The sequence below is a fragment of the Myotis myotis genome, unplaced genomic scaffold, assembly GCF_014108235.1.
Source record: "Myotis myotis isolate mMyoMyo1 unplaced genomic scaffold, mMyoMyo1.p scaffold_m19_p_1, whole genome shotgun sequence".
Classification (NCBI taxonomy): Eukaryota; Metazoa; Chordata; class Mammalia; order Chiroptera; family Vespertilionidae; genus Myotis; species Myotis myotis.
In genome coordinates, this window is record NW_023416313.1 from 24,078,643 (window position 1) to 24,096,000 (window position 17,358).

Genomic DNA, 17,358 nt, shown 5'->3' on the forward strand with positions numbered 1-17,358 from the left:
CACTTGTTGATAGATGCATATTTGTTGTTCATAATTTGTATCTTTACCTTTTTCTTCCTCTTCCTCTTCTTAAAGGATACCTTTCAGCATTCATATAATCCTGGTTTGGTGGTGATGAACTCCTTTAGCTTTTCCTTATCTGTGAAGCTCTTTATCTGACCTTCAATTCTGAATGATAGCTTTGCTGGATAAAGTAATCTTGGTTGTAGGTTCTTGGTATTCATCACTTTGAATATTTCTTGCCACTCCCTTCTGGCCTGCAAAGTTTCTGTTGAGAAATCAGCTGACAGTCGTATGGGTATTCCCTTGTAGGTAACTGAGTTTCTTTCTCTTGCTGTTTTTAAGATTCTCTCTTTATCTTTTGCTCTTGGCATTTTAATGATGATGTGTCTTGGTGTGGTCCTCTTTGGATTCCTTTTGTTTGGGGTTCTCCGCGCTTCTTGGACCTGTAAGTCCATTTCTTTCACCAGGTGGGGGAAGTTTTCTGTCATTATTTCTTCAAATATGTTTTCAATATCTTGCTCTCTCTCATCTTCTGGCACCCCTATAATTCTGATGTTGGTACGCTTGAAGCTGTCCCAGAGGCTCCTTACACTATCCTCGCATTTTTGGATTCTTTTTTCATTTTGCTTTTCCAGTTGGGTGTTTTTTGCTTCCTCGCATTTCAAATCATTGACTTGATTCTTGCGCTCCTCTGGTCTGCTGTCGGGAGTCTGTATAATATTCGTTATTTCAGTCCGTGTATGCTTAATTTCTAGTTGGTTCCCCAATATAACATCGAGGGTCTCATTAGTTTTCTTGTAGATCTCATTAAGTTTATCGGCGGCTTCTAAACAGTTCTTGAGAGACCTTAAAAGTGTGGTTCTGAACTCTATATCTTCCATTGACAATTTTGTCCTGTTTCTTTGTCTCCGCATTTTGTTATGCTTCCTTGGTGCACCCCCTAGTGGTCTTTGTTCGCAGTCTTATAGTTAAATCTTGATTGTTGTAGCTAATTCCAGGGAGGGTTTGACCTCCAGGCCAAGTGGCTATGAGAATCAGCTGTGTCTGCAGTGAGAGAACTTCTGTCCTCTAGGGAGGTGCTAATCTGGCGTTTGCCTGAGGCTATCCGGCAAATGCCTCTGTGCAGGGCTTGGGCGGGGCGGGTCGCACAGGATCAACGGGGTGGGCCGGAGAGAGCAGTTATGGCGGCTCTCAGTCCTGTCCCCAGGGGCTCTGCCTCTCTGAGTCCCAGCACCCGCTGCAAAGCTCAGAGAGAAAGCTGCACTCGCTCTGACCGAAGCCAGACAGTCCCGCTTCTCCCGTTTGAGTCTGGGTCCCTAAAGACTCGCCCGGATCTGGAGCTCAGAGTCTGCGACTCCCTCCGGATTGAAAACGCCAACCGCGCCCTCCGCCGCCAGCCCGCTCCGCGCACTCCGCACCTCAGAATTTGACTTCAGCACTGCGCCTCCTCTGAGTGTCCGTATGCGTTTCTCTTTCCTCCTAGTTGTAGGACTTCCACTCAGCCAGCGTTCCTGTGGTTCTGGGTGATGTCCCTTCCGTTTTTTGGTTTCACTTTTGAAGTAGTTGTTCAAAGCAGCAAACTCCGGCGTTAACCTATGCCGCCATCTTGGTTCTCCAGAGGGATATAGTTTTATGTCACAGAGTCCAAGGGCTGGAAGTGCAGCTGAATTCAGAGGCAATTGTCATCAATAACAGAAAGTTAGGAGCTGGGTCTGTGTTTCCTCTCCAGGTCTATATAATTTCTTGCCAGTGCTTCTCTCTGTGCATATACTTCATTCCTCTTTTAATGTGTTGACTGGCTTTTGCTGTTAAATGGGTGTTTTAACCCAAGAGTTCACATAATTAAAGGAAACTAACTACAGTCTCTAGCAATTATAGAAGAATTATATTTTTTCTAAGTGCCACATCTTGGTTAGTTCTTAAATTAATCACTATCGGAGTTTGGAAATAATGTATCACAAGCTAGGATAATTGGCAACTTCATATGTAATAGAGCAAGAGGCAGCTCTCCTAGTTTGGGATTGAAGAAACCTACCATGCCAGTTCAAAGCTCTACTACACAGTTAACATCAGCTTGCATATTCTAGATAAGCGGTTCTCAACCTGTGGGTCGAGACCCCTTTGGGGGTCCAATGACCTTTTCACAGGGGTTGCCTAAGACCATCGGAACACACATATATAATTACATTGTTTTTGTGATTAATCACTATGCTTTAATTATGTTCAATTTGTAACAATGAAATTGGGGGTCACCACAACATGAAGAACTGTATTAGGAAGGTTGAGAACCACTGTTCTAGAGGGACAGGCTAATTAAGGTAATCAAGATAAGAAGACGGAACTGGAGCTGCCTTGTAGCAACAATATCCCCTCCCTGAACCCTGGCAGGCACCACCTCCATTCTAATCCTTTCATCCATCCCTTCTCCCTCTCCCTAGGTATATAGAGTCCTAAGTTGTCTAAATCTTACAAGTCCTCTGCTTTAGATGCTGATACAGAGCTCCCTGGCTTCTCCCCATGGCGAATAATGCAGGAAGAAGGGAGCACTTAATAAACTGCCTTGCTCTGCTCTTTTCTACCATCCAAATTGGTCTCTAGACCAGTGGACGCCAACCCATGGTCCGTGGACCACTGGTGGTCCGTGAGGTCCAAAAGGTTGGCGACTGCTGGTCTAGACCAGGGGTCCTCAAACTTTTTAAACAGGGGGCCAGTTCATTGTCCCTCAGACCGTTGGAGGGCTGGACTATAGTTTAAAAAAAAAAAACTATGAACAAATTCCTATGCACACTGCGCATATCTTATTTTGAAGTAAAAAAACAAAACGGGAACAAATACAATATTTGTATTTGCATGTGGCCCGCGGGCCATAGTTTGAGGACCCCTGGTCTAGACACTCTATCTGGACATTTTTCACTTTAGCCATATTTCCCCACCAACTTGTTATTTTTCTCTAATAAATTCCCATTCTTTTTCTGGAAGCTGTGTGTACTTAGCTTATCTAGCAGAGTTTCCTTGCATTCCTTACCTATGCTATATCTCCTTTCTTCCTCATTGAAAAATATCCATAGCTTCCCCTCAGCAGATGGCTGAGGAGATGGACTACAGGGAATTAGTTGATGTTACCTAGAAAAGGGAATCCCCAGAAAAAAAGCGGGGAAAAAATGACAACAGAGAAAGGTGAGTAAAAGCTGTGTATAGAGTTAGGTGGATTTGTCAGGGATATAGCTTAGACTAAAAGAGCAAACAAGGAAGGGAAGGAGTTTGATTTAAAACTTTAGAATATCTGGACTGTCATTCTAAGACATTCTTACATTCTTGTTGCTGTGCAGATGAACGAGTCTTCTTAGGTTCAACTGAACATTCAGACTCCTAAAGCTACCATAGGCTTGTTTGCTCAGAAGGATATCAGACATGAACCACAGCTGGCCAGCAGGGCAGCAGCCCATGTCCCTCATCAGTGGTTGTGCTCCTTACAATGATCCCTATAAACAGTTCCTGTAGCTCTCTAGGAGACATCCTTTCAAGTGCAAGGAGACAAAGCTCACATCGGGTAGGTGCGTTGTGAGCTTTAAAAACCTCATGTCCCACAGAAGACAATACCTCCTCCACAACTCCATAGACTTAGCTCCCAGGGTTCCTGAAAGCAATATGCCAGTTACAAGAGCCATCACACTCAGGGAAGTCAATGCTATGGCTTCCTAGCAGGTATTTATGGTTTTATTTATAGATCTCAGAGTCAAGATGCAAATTTTACTAATCATTTTTACTATAAGCAATGTTGCCTAGTTGCCTAGGTGGCATACCTTCTTCCATCAGACCTGAGTTAACTAATTGAAGGTTAAGTGCAGAAAAAGAAAAGATTTTAACTCTACTCATATTTGTATTTTCCATAGTACCTTGCATACTCCTTTTCATTTGGGAATTATTCAATAATATACATTTTGTTTCCTTTGATGTAGTGTGTTAACTATAGCAGAAAACGTGTGAAACAGGAAGAGGGGTTGAGAGGAAGGTATGGCTAGAAAGGTAGACAAAGACTACTAGATTGTTAAAAACACTGAATTCCATATTAAAGATCTTGACATTTCTTTATCTTGTAGGTGATTGAGAACAACAATAAAATACAAGTTTTAAGAGTGATGTGGTCAAGAATTGTACTTTGGAAGGTTGTTTTGACTTTAGTGGAGAGTAGATGAGAGGGGATTTAGACTTGAGGCTAGTTGGCTCGTTTCTACTTAATATTTGCTTTTGCGGGGGAGATATTTCTTCTATAAGCAGAAAGAAGGACTACTCAATTCTGTGCTCTATAGGAGTTTAGAACTGCTGGACAGATTCAGCATGATTCTTTGGAGGGGCCTGGATCAGCTCATCCTTCTAAATGTATTGCTCCCCCCACCATTGGAGATTGAGAGTTTGGGAGGACTACTCTTAACTGCCTCCTAAGAAATTAACACTAAGAAATTCTGGCCTCCACTGATTTCATTTGACTCACAGCAGCCCTTATTTTGCTTTTTGCTGGAGTTAATGGATAGAACAGTCTTTCAGTGGATACCGTATTTTTCTGTGTATAAGACGCTATTTTTTTCTAAAATCGTTAGACTGAAAATCGAGGGGCATCTTATACATGGAAGTCAGCCGATGAGGGAGTCGTGGGTGTGTAGCTGCCCATACCCTGTCAAACAGGCTTCCTCCAATCACGAGCCTTATTGTTACTGACGACAGCTGATGCCATTGGAGGTGGAGGTGGAGGTGGAGAGTGCACAGATGCAATAGGGACCAGAGCGTTCTGAGCTCATAAAGATGTCAAAAAATAAAAGGATAAATACTGGTAAGCGATTGTCTTACTCTGCAAAATTCAAACTGAGTGTAATCAGCTATGCAAAAGAGCATGGACATAGAGCCACAGAGAAACAATTTGGACCTCCTCCCACTGAGTGTGTGATCAGACAGTGGAGAAAACAGGAAGAACAACTCCTTAAGATGCCAAAAAAGAAGAAGGCCTTAAGAGGAAAACCAGTAAAATGTTTAAAATATTGATTTCTTAATTTGGGGTTGGAAAAGGGGGGGAGGGGGGTCTTGTACATGGGGGCATCTTATACACGGAAAAATACGGTATATTTGGTTTGTTTTTAGGTCTAATTTTAGGGCAAGCCAGGGAGTTTCTTTAATGGTTAACTGGTTTAATTAACATTTGTAGTGATTAACTATTTCTAATTACAAGCAGCTGAGAAACAGACTGCTTCACATATTTCTTCTATTGCTTACATTGCCCTTTATACTCTTTCCTTACTCGACTTACACGGTTCTGTCCAATATAAATATACAATTTATAAAAAAATGATTGGTCCTGCAGCAGAATTAAGTTGATCTATGATTGGCTTATTATGGGTGCAGAGAACCCAGGCAATGAGGGAGGCAATGCTTGATTATATTTGTGTCTAGAGTACTGATTGATTACTTTTCGTCCCTCATTGCCATAAAGCTGCACAGAAGACAAACACTTGCTGGATTTGGTTCAGGTCAGTAAAAGACAAGATTACGTTTATCCACACTATTACTTTTTATTACACATAAGACAGTTGGGTGTCTCCACACATGCCAAACAGGAAATTTAGCTGTGATTCGCTGTCGTTAGGGTATAACAGTTCTCATCCTTGTGCTACAGCAAACATGTACTTAAATTCACAAAATCTAAGGCATGGGTGGCAAGGAAGTCTTTTTTACCTTTCATCAAGTCAAAGGGCTGTTTTAAAAAAGTAAACATTTTGTTATAATCATGTTGTGGCCTTCATAGTATCAGCTGTGATAACTTTTATAGATGAGTTTGGGGCTAAGAAGGCCATAGAATATTAATTTAGCTGATTTTTTTCAATGTTCCTTGCTCTATAACTGGATATTAGAACCAATAGACATTTGAGGGATGAAAAGTTTCTTTTAATGTTAATGTGCCTCAGCACTTGGCCCAACGAAATAGTGACAAACTGGGAGGGAGCCAAGTGGGTGAAAATCTATAAGGCGCTTGTACTTGGTGAATAAATGCCATTTTGACATTTAATTATGATGAACTTAACAGTATTTGTTATATTCGGAGTGATGTGTCCTTTAGTTACTCTGTGTGTTTTCCTTTTTTTAGTGCCTTATTTGCTTTAACTTTGGTCAGATCTTATTGGTAAAGAACATAAGTCTGCTCTACTACCCTGTCCTAGATGTCTAACCTTGTACTAGTCAACTAGCCTCTGAATGTGCTTCCTCGCTACCCTGCCTCCTTACAAGGTGGTTGTGAGTTGCAAATGAGAATACTTTGAAAGCAAGAAGCAGTGTGTGTACTTGAAAGTGTATGGTCTTTAGATTCAGTTCTGGTTCATAATGAACCCTGCTATTCACTAGATATGTAACCTCACTTCACTTCAGTGTCCTTATCTGTGAGGGAAAGAGGAAATCACCCCATTTGCCAGAGTTTTGTGACAACTAAATGCCTCAATGTAAAGCATTCCACATGTTATCTTGCTCGTTTAGGCACTTAGGAAATAGTAGCTGCTGTTACAAATCCAGATCTTTACTAAGTACTTGCTCATGCTACTTACTTAACCCCATTTTACTGAACAGTAAACCAAAGATCAAGAAAACGTGATTTGCCCAATTATGCAGTGAGCTAGTAGGTGATTTAGCTATTGGGCTCTTTCCACTGTATCACTTAGGTTACCATTAATAAGTGATAATGTGGGGAAATAATAGCAGAAGATCTCTTCACCAACTACTTCTGAAGATTCATACGGTAGCTCTAACCTAACTAATGCTTCTCTTTCCTCTGTTAAATGTACTAACTTATCCCAAGGGCCAGCTGAATGCTCATGGCTAAGTAGGCTGCTCTGTAGTAGACCTGCAGGTACTTGCCAGAAGTTAGTTGTGTTTATTCAGAAACCTGTTTGTAACCGTTATGCTTGTTATAATAATTATAAAACATGAGTAAACATGTAAATTAATGAGCATAAAGAAAGGAGAAGTCTTTCTTTGAAAATTAAGCTGAATGCTTAATTAATACAACTGAGTTATTAACAAATTTACTATCAAATTGGATAACTGTAAGAGATGGGGGCAGGGAATCATCGAAGTCTAAAGCAGTGCCTATCAAAGTGTCCATGGACCAGCTAGCTAAGTGGTGTTTAGAGTATTAGTGGTTCTCAAGGAAATAAGGAGCTCACACCGGAATGTAAATTAACTACATCACTAAGCACACTGTTTAGTTCTGCTGACTTTTTTTTCCCATGCATGGTTAAAACCTTACTTCTCCTGAAGTAAGCAGTACATTAATTTACATCTGGCCCAAGGTTTTTATCTCATGGTGGACAGACTACTGGTCTAAAGGATTCTGTATTCATATTCTTTCAGAAGTGCTTTTCAGTTCTTTCTCCATTTACAGAAACCATAAGTGAAAATAGATGATGGATCATTGTGGGCATGGCTTATATAATAAAGAGTACCCAAACTCATTAGGATGCCCATATCAAACAAAGCATGAACCCTATATGAAAAAATTAGTGAATAAATGTGTACTTATGTGTTTAAATTAAAATAAAATCTTTAATGATATGTAAAGATAATTTTTACAATTACAGGTTTTCCCTGCTATCCAAAAGTAGAGCATATCCTATGAAACTTTCTAAGCTGAAATGGCAGCCAGTTGCCACAAGAATTTTTAAAACATGCAATACCTGACTATTTAGTCAGGGACCCTGACCTCTTTTCCTTTAGATTATCAAATAAAAAAATGATAACAGCAGCCCTCACCAGTGTTGCTCAGTGGCTAGAGTGTCAGCCTGCACACTGAAGGGTCACAAGTTCGATTTCTGGGTTACAAGTTCGATTCCCGAGCCCAGCCAGGGCATGTGCGGGAAGCAACGAATCAATGTATCTCTCTCACATCTCTCTCTCTCTCTCTCTCTCTCTCTCTCTCTCTCTCTCTCTCTCTCTTTCTCTCTCGCTCTTCTCCCTCCCTTCCATTCTCTAAATCAATGAAAAAAATATCCTTGGGTGAGGATTAACAACAACTACAACAATAAACATAACACAAAAAATGATAACAATAACCATCCAGCGTAAATGAATCAAAATTATATCTATTTTTTGTCATATCAGCAAAAAATATATTTTTTGGTGTGCTGCAGAATTTTAGTAATTAGTTTATGTGTGCCATGAGCTGAAATAGGATGAAAATCGCTGGTGTAAGGCAAAGAAGCAATTACCATTCATTTGTATGGGAAAAATTGTTGGTGTTCCCAGATCCAAAAAATAACTCACCAAATCATGCCAAATAACACATAAAAACCTAAAATAACACTAACATATAGGGAAAGCAGGGATGCACAAAACAAACCAAAATAAGGTACAGATGCTCACAGACACAGTTCACAGCCCTGGCGGCTTGATGCTGGGAAGCTAAGTGTAGTTACCTGGGAAAACGTGGTAGTGCCACTCTCACTGCTGGAGATGCCGCTGCCTTATAACAGCTTGCAGCCAAACAAATGCTGAATGCTGCTTCTCACCTTTCTTTGTAAAAGTGAAAATCCTCTTCAGATCTCTTTCAGTTAGCTAAATTAGGTTCTACTGTAGATCTTTCATAAAAGGGAAACTTGCAAAAACTGGGAGATACCTGTACTGACTTTTTCATTTAATGAACCAACTATAGGTTTCATCTGGCAAGGGGGCTTTTATAATACTCAGAGTTCCAACTTGACTAGAAATATACTTTTTGACCTCTGTACCTATCTTAGCATCCTTAGTTTGTTACAGATGAATTTAAATTATTTGCAAAATAAGACAGAGTTAATATTTGTAATATAGAAAGAGCATCTAGATAGTGATAAGGAAAAAACATAGCATAAATACATAGTTCAGAAAACGATAAGTCGCCCTATCCAGTTTGACTCAATGGATAGAGCATCGGCCTGTGGACTGAAGGATCCCAGGTACGATTCCATGCAGGAGGCAGCCAATCAATGATTCTCATCATTGATGTTTCAATCTCTCTCTCCATCTCCCTTCCTCTCTCTGAAATCAATAAAAATATTTTTTTAAAAAAGAAGAAAACTAGAAGTCAAATCAGCCAATAGCCTATGAAAATATTCTCAAGCCTGGTAGTCATCTGGAGTTAAAATAACTATAATACTCATTGTTGACTATTGGGCCTAATAAAATAGATTAGAGGGATAAACTCACTTTAGGTTTGGAAATGTGAGTTTTAGGAAAGTAAACTATGTATTTAAATATAAAATACACATACCTTCAACCCAGCAATTCTATTCTTTGGGATAAATTCCATAGACATAAAAGCCTCACACATTTTTATTTCAACATTGTTTTAATAACATAAAACAAACACCTGAAATCAACTCAAATGCCCATTAGCAAGGAGATAATTTAATAAATTGTATTTTACATTTATGAAATACTAGAGGCCCGGTGCACGAAATTCGTGCATGGGGTGGGGTGTACCTCAACCGGCCTGCACCCTCTCCAATCTGGGACATCCCTTTCACAATCTGGGACCGCTGGTTCCTAACCACTTGCCTGCCTGCCTGTCTGATTGCCCCTAACTGTTTCTGCCTGCCAGCCTGATCTCCTAACCACTCCCCTGCTGGTCTGATTGACACCTACTGCTCCCCTACCAGCCTGATCACCCCCAACTGCCCTCCCCTGCTGACCCGATCGCCCACAACTGCCCTCCCCTGCTGGCCCAATCGCCCACAACTACCCTCCCCCGCTGGCCTGATTACCCCCAACTGCTCTCTCCTGCCAGCCTGATCACTTCCAACTGCCCTCTCCTGCCAGCCTGGTCACCCACAACTGCCCTCCCTTGCCGTGACCCGCCTCCTCCACCGGGACCTGCCTCCTCCGCACAAGGCAGCAGACGCCGGGACCAGCCTCCTCCATGCTGCGCAGAGCCATGGGACCCCCAGGCCTCACCGCACGGAGCAGCCGCTGGACCCCACCTCTGCTATGCATGTGGCCATCTTCTGGCGGCCATCTTTGTGGTGGCCATCTTGTGACGACGTCGCACGCAAGGGCACAAGGGCCACCTAGGCTTTTATTAGTATAGATTATGCAACTGTTAAAAAGATTATTAGTTCATATATATGTATATACTAATATATCCTATATAATAAAAGGGTAATATGCAAATCAAACAGCAGAATGACCAGTCACTATGACACCACTGACCACCAGGGGGCAGATGCTCAATGCGGGAGCTGCCTCCTAGTGATCAGTGCACTACAACAGGGGGAGCGCCACTCAGCCAGAAGCCAGCTCAAGGCTGGCGAGCGCAGTGATGGTGGTGGAAGCCTCTCCTGCCTCTGCAGCAGTGCTAAGGATGTTCGACTGACGGCTTAGGCCCACTCCAGGGGGAGCAGGCCTAAGCCGTCAGTCGGACATCCCCCGAGGGCTCCCAGACTGCGAGAGGGAGCAGGCTGGGCTGAGGGACTCCCCTGAGTGCACAAATTTCATGCACCGGGCCTCTAGTATGTATATAATTAAGAAAAGCAAAATGCCAAAGAGATATTTATAATATGTCTCTTTTATAAAACAGTAACAAACTCCTATATATGTACATATAAGTTTATATATGCTTTTATAAACATGAAGAAAGATGTGAAAGGCTTTACACCAGCCTGTCAACATTGATTACTAGGGAGAATGAATGGAAGAGGATTGGCAAAATAAAGGTCTCCTTTTAAAAAACATGCAGTATAAGTCCACTGATACAAAAGTTTGGCTTTAAAAATGTATATATATTAAAAATATACACACACACACACATACACTGAGTGGCCAGATTATTATGACCACCTGACGTTTGTAGGCAAATTAGCTATAATTTCGCACTGAAGTTGCTAGAGGGCCAGACCATTATAAATAGGGAAGCAGGTTGTTTACCACGACAGTAGAAGTGATTTTTTTCTGAAGATATGGGTAAACAATGCAATTTAACAGCCTTTAAACGTGGGAGATATATATATATATATTCTCATATATATATTTAAGTGTGTGTGTGTGTGTGTGTGTGTGTGTGTGTGTGTGTGACTGAACCCATGATCATGGCAGTAGTGGTTAAATGCTGCTACTTGGTCTTTGACAACCTGAAATCCTGGTTGAACTCCCTTTAAAATCAAAAAACCTATTTCAACGGCTAATCTCTCACCTGCATCTCTAGACTGTTCAGAACAGCTACTACATTAAAGAGGTCATATTTAATGTATGTCTTAATACCATGGTGTAAAGGGTCTTTGGGCCCTCCTGGAAGTAGGGGCATGGTTTAATATTTTAACATTCACATCTCCTTAAGTGTTTGGATTTCTCCTCTGTATTATATTGAGCAGTGTCTGGCATCTCAGTGGCCTTTATTGAAGTTCACTCTAGAGTTCAGGCTTCAACAGTCAACCGAACAACAGAACAATTAAAATCACTTCTAGCTATTGGAGCTAGCACATTAAAAGTAGAATCTCTGATAAATGCTCTCACATTGATAGATTAAATACAATTAAAAACTATATTTATATAAAATTATATTTATCAAAATATAGTCTTCATTTGTAATGTTCATTTAATTATCCTTTTCTCTGCAAGAGTGTAAGTTTAAAAACTCTTTGGAAAAAAGATTTGCCCTGGCTTGTGTGGCTCAGAGGACAGAGCATCAACCCTTGCACTAAAGGGTCATGGGTTCAATTCTGGTCAAGGGCACATACCTCGGTTGCAGGCTCGATCCCTGGCCCCGGTTGGGGCATGTGTGAGAGGCACCAATCTCTCTCTCTCTCTCTCTCTCTCTCTCTCTCTCTCTCTCTCTCTCTCTCTCCCTTTCCCTCCATTCCACTCTCCCTAAAAAATCAATGGAAAAAATATACGCCCATGAGGATTAACAAAAAAGTAAAAAGAAATCCGCCCTGGGCAGTGTGCTCAGTGGTTTGAGCATCAGCCCATGAACTGAAGGGTTTCAGGGACACCAGTAGGAGACAACCAGTTGCTTTGTCTTTCTTCTCTCTCTCCCTCTCTCTCCCCCTCTCTTTGTCTCTCACTCTTCTCCCTCTCTTCTTTCTACTCTCTAAAAAAAAAAAAAAAAAAATCAATGAAAAAAATACCTTTGGGTGAGGATTAACAACAAAAAAATCTGTTATTCATTTTTCTGTTTCTTGTGGTGCTTTGTACATATAATGCTTGGTAAATAGTTATTTGAATGAAGACAATGATGGCAAGATCATTATGAACTACTGCAATGGCAGTTCTTTATTGTGTGGGTCTATACCAGTGATGGCGAACCTTTTGAGCTCGGCGTGTCAGCATTTTGAAAAACCCTAACTTAACTCTGGTGCCGTGTCACATATAGAAATTTTTTGATATTTGTAACCGTAGTAAAACAAAGACTTATATTTTTGATATTTATTTTATATATTTAAATGCCATTTAACAAAGAAAAATCAACCAAAAAAATGAGTTCACGTGTCATAGGTTCGCCATCACTGGTCTATACCATGCTTTGCAAGGTATTTACCATCTCTGGCCCCTGCCCACTCAATGCCTATAGCACTCTCCGGTCATTCCAACAACTAAAATTCCAGCCCCAACTTCCAGCACCCCTTTTGGGATGCAGGGGGTGTTGGTGTTGGTGCTATTCTTGTTGAGAACCACAGTGTTGGAGTAATTGAAATATTTCTAAGAATTGTAATGTCTGTGCTGAGCCTTAAAGGATGAGTAGGATTCCATAGAAATTGGGCCCAACCATTGTGGCTCAGTGGTTGAGTGCACCTATGAACCAAGAGGTCACAATTCGATGCCCAGTCAGGGCACATGCCTGGGTTGCCTGCTCGATCCCCAGTGGCGGGCTATGCAGGAGGCAGCCAATCAGTGATTCTCTCTCATCATTGATGTTTGTATCTCTCTCCATCTCCCTTCCTCTCTGAAATGAATAAAAATGTATTTTAAAAAACACCACAGAAATTGAGACACAAACAGCATATAAAAGAGGGAGCAACATAATTAGACTCTACCTTGACAGATGAAGTGGTATGTCTATGTTGGAAATAAAGTTGGATAGGTAGAGTGGAGTTAGAAGTCTGACAGAGGTATGAGGAAAGGGAAGTGTCATTTCATTCTAATGCATCTTGCATACGACTGCCAAACTTATTTCATAAAACACTGCTCTATTCAGTAGTCCACTTAGCATTGCCTGTTAGTCTTTACACCTTTGCTTTGTGCTCAAGGCATTTTATCTCATCATATTTATCCAACTGTACTACTCCTTAAAATTAATTAGTATGTGTGGCTGACTGATTAAAATAATATTTCCCCCTTTCTTTGTCAATGTGCTCACTTCATGCTTTTTTTTAAATGTCTTTCTTCCTTTATAAAATCTATCATAATTCTGCCTGTTCAACTTCTTCCTACTCTTAGATGCCTTCTCTCTAACGTAACTGGCCCATACCATCCCACACCAGCCTGATATCTCCTTTCTCTTTTTTATAGTGTTTTTGGTTTGTCCTACAATACTTAGCACAAAATTGTATATGGCTGTTCATGCCCTCACTCTGATTCTCTTAAAGAGCTGTGTGAGGTTAAGATATATAGACATATGCCTTGAAATACATTTTAAGCCTCCAAAGCAGCTTTTTTTTTCTTGGTCAGTTGATAAAAGGCATTGCCGTTTGAGTGAAATACTTGATATAGTATTAGGTATTGAGCACCCCAAAAAATGTTTTTTGTATTTAAATTATCAAATATTTTGTTTCTATAACTGGTTATAATTATTTTTGAGTATAGGAACCAAGATGCATATATGTATGCCCCCCTCCCCCAGTGCCCTAGTAGAGTGTCTTGCCCACAGTAACCACTCATTATTTTATAATTTGATTGCATTTGATTGATTTTTATTTGCTTTATCAATTTGCCTTAATTGTAACCATGTTTAGGCCATTGTTTTGTTTTGCTAACAATAGAGGGTACCATTAGAATGCCTGTTCACCCCCAAAATAGTCCTATCCCAGTCGTTGGTAGATTTCTTGAGCCACACTTTCCTTTTTCTAAGTAGTGTCATAGGAATTTGGATATTATCACAGTCCAATCCTATTTTTAGAGCAATATTGGCTTCATGTTATTTAGTTGAAGAATAAGTACTGCCGTATTTTGATCTTTATAGTTTCAAACTTTTTCTCCTCATTCTTTGCTCAAATGAAATCTTACCCAGGATCTTACTCTATTAATGAAATGCACTCCTTTCCTAAAGGGAGAAGATAGAGGTGGAAAGCAACAAACTGGAACCTCACCTTTTGTTACGTTCCTCCCTCCTCATCTCCCATCCAAAGAGCACAGCTTGAAAAACCACTAGAACTTGTCTAATTAAAAAAATGCTTATTTAAAAACTATTCTTTTGTGCCATCTCATGTAGGAACTTTGTGTAAAAATAGAGGCACTTTAGTTTTACAGTGATTTTTAAGTACAAAGGAAAATGCTCTGGAATAAATTTCTTGTTTCAGCAATAAAAGAGTTAATACACTAAGCAGCAGAGACTGATACTGTGAGGGATAGTGCTTTCTGTCATTTGTGGTTTAAGGAAAGGGGGTAGTGTTCTGCATTTGAAAGGGCTTTAATGAATGCTGTCAGTGTTTGTGAGAGCTAATGGTCAGTATGGGAAAGGAGAGCAGAGGAAAGTGGGCTAGCTGCTTCAGGATAGGTGGATGAGTTTGCTCTGATTGAACGGAATGTTCCACCGTGTTTCATCTTTATTCATTATCCTTTGTTCTTTATAATCTGACATCGTGGTGTAAAAGTAAATGTAGATATATATGTGAATGTGATTTATTTTCTTTTCAATCTGTTTATTGTGTACAGCAGGGCATATACTTCTCTTGTCTTGGTTGGATGCACAGATCTGTGTGCAGTGCTTTTTGCCCGTTGCCTAGACGATCACTTGGTTTCTCTGAGGATGTCTGGTTCTCGTAAAGAGTTTGATGTGAAGCAGATTTTGAAAATCAGATGGAGGTGGTTTGGCCATCAAGCATCATCTCCTAATCCTACAGTTGACAGCCAGCAGGGAGAATTTTGGAATCGAGGACAGACTGGAGCAAACGGTGGGAGAAAGTTTTTAGATCCATGTAGCCTACAATTGCCTCTGGCTTCAATTGGTTACCGAAGGTCCAGCCAACTGGATTTTCAGAGTTCACCTTCTTGGCCAATGGCATCCACCTCTGAAGTCCCTGCATTTGAGTTTACAGCAGAAGATTGTGGCGGTGCACACTGGCTGGATAGACCAGAAGTGGATGATGGCACTAGTGAAGAGGAAAATGAATCTGATTCCAGTTCGTGCAGGTCGATGATTTTCTTACTGTTAGAAATGGGGGGGGTGGGGTATATTCTCTATAATGTTTTAAGATAACAGTATTATTTAAAATTTATGAATATATATGTATGTACCTTGTACATACACATACAGAATATCTTGGTATGCAAATGTGGGACTTTTGCTAGGTTTTAAGAATATTCTAATATTAATTCTGTAAAATTATAAAGACAACAAATAGCATTCTTTTAAAAATAATCTTGTGTTCCATATATAGATCTGGCTCTGCCTTGAAAAGAATATTAATAACAGTTTTATACATCATTGCCTTGCAGTTTGTTTCATTCTTTTACCTTTCTTAATCATAGCAAAACTATTGGAGACATTTCTAGTGTATACATTTTTTATGACATTTTAGTTTGCAACAGATTAGAGAGAGTCATTGTAAAATCTAAATGAAAATGAAAGGTTTTATAGGGAGATAACACTGTAGTTGTCAATAATTTTTTTACACCATGTAGTTGTCAATAGTCTTTTTTTATGGTTATTTCTCTTTGTCTTGTCTATGTTGCAGCTCTCCAGACTAATACAGAGAATACAGTAACATGTCTCTTTCTAAGATGACAGCTACTAATTCCTGTTACCTTCACTTCACTGAAAATTGTGCTATTTAGGGAAATGAGGGACATTCCTTCAGGAGAGTTTAAAGGAATGTAGAGGGCTAGTTGTGGTCAGCTGGTGAAAGGGGGCAAGAAGGAGGGAAAATGAGTTTGAGGGGAGAAAATAAAACATCGGTAATTTCACAATGACTTTATCCATATTCATCCTTGGAACCTGATTTTATCTTTGAAATGGATTTTCTTATTAACTAGTATAAACTACTGTACAATATTATGTAACAAGTTAGAACATGAAAGTCACCTTTCTTTTCATCTACACTCAAATATTTCAAAATATTTAAAGGCATACATAGCTTATCATTTGTTTAGTTTGATTATGGATTCTTTTTCTTTTAAAACCCTTTGCAGGTTTTGATAACACTTGTAATTTGTATGTTGATTATTAATGTAGGAGATGGAGACAAAATGAGTTCTTATATTCAAATATCTCTTACTTAGGGAAAAAAAAACACCAAATAAATCTTACTTAGGGATATTGACTGCCTTCCCTTCTAACCTTCAGAATATTGAATTATAAACTGTGGTGTCGGAATAGTGATAAATATAGACTAATCATCTATTATCATTTGTGTAATGGAGAGAAGGGAATATCTTTACATAGATAACTAGTATATTTAATTTTTTAATTTTTCTTTTTTTAAATTGTTTAATTAGTTTGTGACTTGGCATTATCTTGAGATTAGAGGAAACTAATAATTTTAATATGGAGATCAATTGAGTTAATGTGGTTTTATTGTTTTGGGTTTTTTTGTTTGTTCAATTGGGGGGATTTGGGTGGTATTTGGGGGGGGGGAGTTGGTGGTTGTTTTGAGACTTGTTGCCATAGCAGAATAATTTATATAGTAAAAGGTTCAAGGCTTATCATTTTTGTGGGAAACCAAAGAGTAATCATCTTTCCATTTAAAAATCAATGCAATGTGTCAACATTTAAACAAAATTAGACAAACCATTCATTTACCAGCATAAATTATAAAAATCTTAACATGTATCTACTACTTGGAGAGATTTTGCATATGTATGAATGAAATTTATATACATGTATAGTCTTGGAAAGGTTATACACACATTGGTTACTGTAATTTACTTCCTTACAACAAAGGTAGTTTGCATAACTAATGATTACTGAAATTAAATTAATCTATTTTTTAGTATCCATATTGAAATAACATCTTGTTGGGATATTCATTGTAAAAGAAAAAGATTGCCTTTTACTGAGATTGCTATATGCATACTTCAAGACTATAAAATTGATATTTCTATTTATAGGAGATGTAAATATAAGAAAATGACATTTTTTAAAAATATAAAATAAATACCATTGTTTAAAAAAATTTAGTCAAGAAGATTGATAAA

At 39.3% G+C, this 17,358-nt stretch overlaps 1 protein-coding gene across 3 annotated transcripts in view; it reads left to right on the forward strand.

The window, feature by feature from the left end:
- The window catches only part of KLHL5 (kelch like family member 5), a 77,801-nt gene that overhangs the window by 9,723 nt on the left and 50,720 nt on the right, over positions 1–17,358 (forward strand). Inside the window, exon 1 of one of the 3 annotated variants that reach the window (XM_036331508.1) lies at positions 14,872–15,354. The exons of 1 other annotated variant lie outside the window; for it this stretch is intronic. In XM_036331508.1, coding sequence (XP_036187401.1) covers positions 14,972–15,354 — 383 coding nt within the window. In that variant the 5' untranslated portion in view covers positions 14,872–14,971. Of the gene's footprint in view, positions 1–14,871; positions 15,355–17,358 lie in introns of those variants that run through there. One more of the 3 variants, XM_036331514.1, reaches the window with a different exon arrangement.